The 7084-nt window shown below is 34.3% G+C and overlaps 1 protein-coding gene across 5 annotated transcripts in view; it reads right to left on the reverse strand.

Moving 5' to 3' along the window:
* LOC144962473 (EF-hand calcium-binding domain-containing protein 14-like) overlaps positions 1–7084 on the reverse strand; it is a 42277-nt gene that overhangs the window by 12232 nt on the left and 22961 nt on the right. For all 5 annotated transcript variants that reach the window (XR_013643484.1, XR_013643483.1, XM_078895458.1 and 2 more), the window contains exons 9-12: positions 6376–6468; positions 5813–5890; positions 4165–4444; positions 3624–3689 (exon numbers count right to left, since the gene is read on the reverse strand). Coding sequence is in view for 3 of the 5 variants with exons in the window: in XM_078895458.1 (XP_078751584.1) it covers positions 3624–3689; positions 4165–4444; positions 5813–5890; positions 6376–6468 (517 nt within the window). In the remaining 2 variants the exon portion in view is untranslated. The remainder of the gene's footprint in view (positions 1–3623; positions 3690–4164; positions 4445–5812; positions 5891–6375; positions 6469–7084) is intronic.

The following is a 7084-nucleotide window of genomic DNA, read 5'->3' on the forward strand; positions in this document are numbered from 1 at the left end:
ATCCAAGCCCATCAACTGCCTGGAAACGTAAACTTACGAACCTGAGATATTATCATAAGTTACGTAAAATATTCATATCTCTATTTGTAACTGCCACGATCACTGTTTATCTCTTTTAATTAAATTTCATCATTATTTTTATTTCATTGTAAACAAATCGTTAATTGTTTTTCATTTATAGTAACTAGTAAATTCTGGGGCCTCATTCTACATATATCTTTATGCATAGTCGAGTAGCTCTTTACTCACTTGAGACCATGACAAGTACGTCCCTGCCCACTATGAGAGATGCAGCACTGACCTGGCCAATAATTTCTCAAGAACCAGAAGCTGACAGTGTTGCATATAGTATAAGAGAAAAAGGAAAGATAGTCGATAAGAGATTTAAGTTTTAATCTCATTACCGACACTGCCTTGATGCTACATTGAGACCTACTAACGAAAGAGTGAAAATGGAGAGGCTTCGTATGGGAACAAAACAGACAAGGACGTTTCGGGTACAAACCTTTTCGTCAGCACAACAGTACACAAATAAACGTAGAAAACAAATAAAATATAATGAAAAATAATTTTTACTCTGATCCCGTAGTTTTACTGATGGTGTCCTATTTAAATGAATTAATTCACTGCCTTGATGCTACATTGAGACCTACTAACGAAAGAGTGAAAATGGAGAGGCTTCGTATGGGAACAAAACAGACAAGGACGTTTCGGGTACAAACCTTTCGTCAGCACAACAGTACACAAATAAACGTAGAAAACAAATAAAATATAATGAAAAATAATTTTTAAAATATTTTTCATTATATTTTATTTGTTTTTCACGTTTATTTGTGTATTGTTGTGCTGACGAAGGGTTTGTACCTGAAACGTCCATTGTCTGTTTTGTTCCCATACGAAGCCTCTCCATTTTCACTCTTTCGTTAGTATTTTAAGATCACCGGCTTCAGGCAGCCCCTACCGTTTTCTACTTTTACATTGAGACCATGGGATTGACAAAGCAGATTGAGAAGACAGGAAGACAGTCTCGCATAGATGGAGAGATGGTAGAGAGCCCAATAGCCAAGTCATATCGAGAAATCCAAATGCTAGTATCGTGATTGGTACATCACCCTCCTCCCCCAGGCCTAGAGTGTAAAGTGTAAAGCAGCATAGGGTCTTGACAGCTGCTATAGCGGCATGGCTGGGAACTAGTTCTGATGGTATGGAATCCTTATCACATCGGACAGTCAGGCATTCTAGTCACATCAAAAAGCTATCACTTTTTAGAATCATCGCAAGGACTAATTGATTGGTCAATAATCTGACAAATTCATTGGATATATTGGTCTCTTCATGGTATGTCATTGGACTGTAATTTTGCATTTTCACTGGGTGTTATTTTGCCTCACAGCAGGATACCTCCATCTTTATAGACTGTTGTGGTTTACCACAAAGCAGCACATCAACGGCCAATTATAAATTGTATTCTTGATTGTTTTTAGACACATTATTGTCGATATCGATAGATCACTACGTCGAAACAACCTTCTTCTGGTAAAATTTATGTCGATATACGAGATCCTTGTTTACTTAGAGTATATAGTATAAAATTGGGAGTTCGATTTCATGTTGATATAAGCGTGATGTCGATATAGGCGTTGTTGATATATCTACTATGCACTGTATATTGACGAGAGAGAGAGAGAGAGAGAGAGAGAGAGAGAGAGAGAGAGAGAGAGAGAGAGAGAGAGAGAGAGAGAGAGAGAGAGAGAGAGAGAGAGACAGAGAGAGAGACAGAGAGAGAGAGAGAGAGAGAGAGAGCAGTGATAAAACTATTGCTTCCTTTTGATAACAGCAACTACATAGTATCGTGATAAATAACAATTATTGTATTACTACTAATGTCATCACATTCTTTTTTTTCATGCTATTCTTGTTTTAATTGTGTGGCTATGTGGTCTAGTGGTATGACACTCACTTTCGGATCGAAGGTCCTGGGTTCGAGCCTCGCGCTTGGCGCATAGTTGAGTCCTTGGAAAAGGCTCTTTACTCACATTCTCTCACCGTACTCAGGTGTAAAATGAGTACCTGGCCGTTAACAGCGCTGTCTTTGTCCGAAAAATTGTAATATTGCCTAACAGGCGTTATGTTCCGTCCTACATGTTAAATGTTGCTGTTGACCAGGGATCCCTTGTAAAGCGCTTTGAGCACATTTAGTGGATATTGCGCTATATAAAGCTCAATCTTTTATTTATTTATTTTTTTTTTAATCCTAAGGCAAAGTGTGTGTCTTTATTTTGAATTAGATAATCAAGTTTGCACTTTAAAACTGAATTTAATTTCATGTAAATGGATAATATTGAATTTTACAATCAAATGACAAGAGCCGCATAACATTAAGTCTCATATTTACAAAGAGTAAAAAAAAATCATCATCAATAGTTTAAATAGACACGTGTGTTTTTTAAAAATCTTCTTAAATAGCAGGATTGACGTTTAAGAAATGATATAAAACACAAGGGATTGTAATTATAAAAAGACATATTTTAAATATATATATATATATAAGGCAGTGCCAATGTCGTTTTAAAAATATTTGCCACAAAAATACTCCAATACTAACTTACTTGAAAAAAAAAGCATGCATGGAAAGATTTTGTTTTCATCATTTTCTTTGGGTTAAATAATAACAAAATTTATCAAAAATCTGACAGTCTAGAACTAATAGAATAGCAGAAATAGGTTTGTTTGATATAGTTTTTAGGGATTTTACGGCGCTTGCAACACATTCAGGTCAAATCAGCTCCAATAAAAAGGAAGGAAATGGGATTGTCAAAAAATTCCAGAATTACTATTAAAGCACTCCAAGAAACAGTAAGACAAAGGGAATCGGTTGAAATAGGAAACAGATGTAGATTCCAAGACTGTACCATCAATGTACTTGATTTGAGATACTTAAGTCTCATCCAGACACCAGCACAGGATCTCACTAAGAGGATCACACTCAAATATTTACAAGATATGTTCAAAACCATAATATAACGATCAGTACATGACATGATTTACAAGGAAAAAATAATATCACCCCAAAAAAACTAACAATATACATTTGACTGTATCCCCCTCAGCCAGGGGCCAGAACAAAACCAAGGAATCCCATTCCAAGACAACGATAGAAAGCAACTCAGAAAACAGATATAAGGGGAAAGAAGTCACAAGAAGTGACCTCCTGCCCGCCATGGGAGGTCAAAAGACCTCATTCAACAAAAAATACTTGTCAAAGGTTTTAATAAGTAAGGACAAAGTTGATTCTTTGTCAACACTTTTTAAAAATCTACTATAATTTTGATGCTAGATCATCGGTTCTTGTTTTATTTTTCTTTATTCAACCCAGAGAAACTAATGAAATGAATTTTTTTCCATGATTCTTCTAAATAACTTAGTATTGCTTAGTATTGAAATATTTTTTGGCACATATTACAAAAACAGCCTTTTTTCACTACCTCATATCTCAGTTTGAAAGAATTTCAGTTATACAGGATTTTGTCACTATTGTGGTAAACCTCACCAATGAAAACTGTAAATGTAATAATTGATCTCTGAATAAAGAGTTCATCTTTAAAAACACAATGATTACTCACCGCGCATGTTTGTAACATTTTCAACCTTGATCGTGTGTTTTAGCCCCTCACTGGCAACAGCGTTTTCTGAGGATAATCAAATATTTGCATTTCATCATGACCTGATCAAAAACATTCAGACATAGGCAATGTTAGAATCTTTATAAGAAATTTTGACAACCGATAACTGCTCTGTAAAATCAACTAAGTAGTATAGCGTGCACATCAAATATTATTTTAAAAATTAAATAAGGTCCCATCACATCAAAGTATCAATAGTCACTTTGTTAAGTGCTAAACCAATTAAAATAACAATAAAAGGACTGGCTATCTTATCACAGGGGATAATCAAAGATCATATAAAATTAAAGTATTAAAAAATAAATGAAGAGAAAAAAAAGAACAGGATGTAGACAGGGGTTGTTATCGATATGTAAAGGAACATTTTACCAACATTTTTGACCCAGTTTATTCATAACTTTTCAAACAATGAAATCATACAAAGTTCATAAAAATCTACTGATTATCATGTTAAAGATGGAGCCATAGAAGAAGCATTTACCTGGTTTCTTAGTCATATTTCCCTCACTCCCCTCCTCTGTTCTCTTTGGATTTTCACTCACTTCTGGGGTATTGTTTCCATCAGCATTTGGATCCTCAGAATTTCCCGTTATACCTGGTTTAGTTGTTGATGTATTTGTTCTGGGGCTTACTGAAGCTAAGACAGTTGCATCAACTTGATGAGAGATAGTGTTGTTTTTCATAAAAGATTCCAACAAAGTGATGTGTTTGAAGATTTCTTCAAACTCGTTGTTGAATGCTATCAGAGATGTATTGACGTTCTGTAAAGAGACATTTTAATAAATTATGTGACAACAAGGCTGTCTGAAACAATGGAATACACAGATCTTGAACAAACTTAATATTACCACTTCAAAGACAAACAAGGTATACGTAATAAGGTGTGCTGAAGACCCAAATATGAACAGCATTTAATCATAAAGTAAACATTGTTATTTTACTCTGTTCAGTAAGTTTCAGGACTGCCCCAACAGCGCAATTATTGAATGAGCAATGGGGTTGGACGGAAAATTTGAAATGAATGCACATCTAATTGACGTGTGTGTAAAACAGAGAAATTTTGATAAGTTCATTTGTCTTATGAAGATTCATATGAAACCACTCAATACAATTTCTGTAAATTTTTCAAACATCATTTTTAGGACCTCTTCTTTGATAATCACAGTTGTAATTTTGATCATGTTACCATTTTAATAAAAAACACTTTTTTGAACAAAAAATAAACATAAACTCTGCTTTGGAAACATTCAATATGCTACTTACATTTAGTGACTCATCTTATGGTACTTACAAAACAGAATGCATTTCACGAATCCATTATCATGAATGGTTTTCCAAGTTTAAGGCAGGGGAAATGTAAACCAAACACGACCTTTGACATAGGATGTTGACATTGTCAATGACAAAAGTTATTTAAGCTGCTCATGATGATTGAGGCAAGAGTATCAGAAATATTGCACACAATATCAGAATTTCAGTTGGAGCATGTCATAACATTCTGGCAAAACATTATGGAATGAGAAAGGTCGTTTCCAGGGTTCTGCCGTAGTCTCGCCCCAGAGACAGAAATTGGAGAGTTGACATTTGAGAGGAATTGCATTTGAAAGGTAAAAAGGATAGGAATTTTTTTTAAAATAACAATAATTACAGGCGATGAAAGTAGAGTATATTTTCTTGTCTAATGACTGAAGGCAGAACTTTGCACACAAAGAATGCAAGACTTTGAAGTGATCGCAGAAAATTTGCAGAGTGCCTTGAGGGTTGAGTCAAATGTTGACCTGCTTCATTGCTTTGAGAGCCTGAAACATCATTGAAACATTTCTTTCAACTCGAGAGGGATGTATTTTGAGGAACCAAGTGAGAAATAGCAAATAAGTTTTTCCATTTGACTCAGTCCCGAAACTTATTGAACAAAGTGATATTAGTTTTTATAAGTAATTGTGCTTAAATATGTCTAAGATGAAATGGTTAACAATGTGACTTGAATTTCAGTTTAATAGGATTTACTGTATCTGAGACTCCGTGCACAAAATAAAAGATAAAGTATTTAAATGGTGTTAGATAAATAGTAGACCGTTACAGACTGTGTGACAAGTCAAATCCTGAGCAAGCCATTTCAAAATGAATACCTTAAAGTCATCCATTACTATGTCCTTGAATACCAGGAACTCTCCCTTTGTCACAATGTTTTCTCCATCCATTTTAAACTGAACATGGGATAAAAAAAAACAAAAAAAAACAACAACAATAAAAGAAAGATAAGCTTCGACATTTTGGTATTTCGTTCATACATGACAATGACAATAAATGTCAAATGAGAGACATTGATCATCATTTATTAAAATTCAAAAATATATTAAGTTGATATTTGTTTTAAACTGAAAATTTGTCACACTAAGGACAAGTACTTAAAATTTGCATTTTAAAATAAAACAACTCACTGATAAAATACATATTCGCTAAGGAAAAATGGGGAGGCTTTCCAAACTTCACTAATGTGAATTTTCTACTTTTTGAGATTTTCATTCCGAGAGTTATTTGACCATAAATTTTATCCTAAGTATCAGTTAGTAGAAGAAAATCTTTAAATTGATATCAAATTTAGATTTAAACACAATAAAAAACGTAGTCTCATCGGGACTAATAAAGTAAACTTTTTACAAATACTCAGAATGAAATAATTCTTATTTACCTGCTGCATTGACTGCACCATTCCCTCCACTCGTTTGAGTACCTCTGTAAGCTCTCCAGCAGGTGGAGAATCAGGACTTGTCAAATTACCCATCTACAAAACAAAGGTAAAAGAACAAGAACATGAATACAAACAAAATGGTTATATCTATAGCTGCTGGCCGACACCAAATAAAATTCATAAAATAGATAAGATTCCAATTTTCACTTTACATTCCTTTACAACATACTCAAATCGCCTTTTACCTAACACGAATCATTAAATCAAGTTGAAATTCTATTCCTTTCAAGTATTTGCAAAGTTAACTTGAACATTTTTTAACTTGAGCATTTATATAGTGCAATATCCTTAAACATGCTCAAAGCAAGGGCTCCCAAGCCAACAGCAACACTTACCATGTTGGACAAAACATGACGTCTGTTAGGCGATATCACATGTTTTCCAACAAAGATAACGCTGTTAATGGCCATGTACTCATATTACACATGAGTACAATGAGAGAAAGTGAGTAAAGAGCCCTTTCCAATGAATTAAATATGCGCCACTCAGAGCAGGACCCAAACGCTGGACATTCCAATACAAAGGCGAGTGTCATACCACTGGACCTCACAAAAACTAGAGCAGCATTTAGTGACTCATCTTATAAATGACCTTATATTTATACAGCACAGCACTTTGTACTCTGATCAAACACGTCTTTCCATTCTGG

This window comes from Berghia stephanieae, chromosome 1, assembly GCF_034508935.2.
Source record: "Berghia stephanieae isolate SIO BIC M18660-M18661 chromosome 1, UCSD_Bste_1.3, whole genome shotgun sequence".
In the NCBI taxonomy this organism is placed as follows: domain Eukaryota; kingdom Metazoa; phylum Mollusca; class Gastropoda; order Nudibranchia; family Aeolidiidae; genus Berghia; species Berghia stephanieae.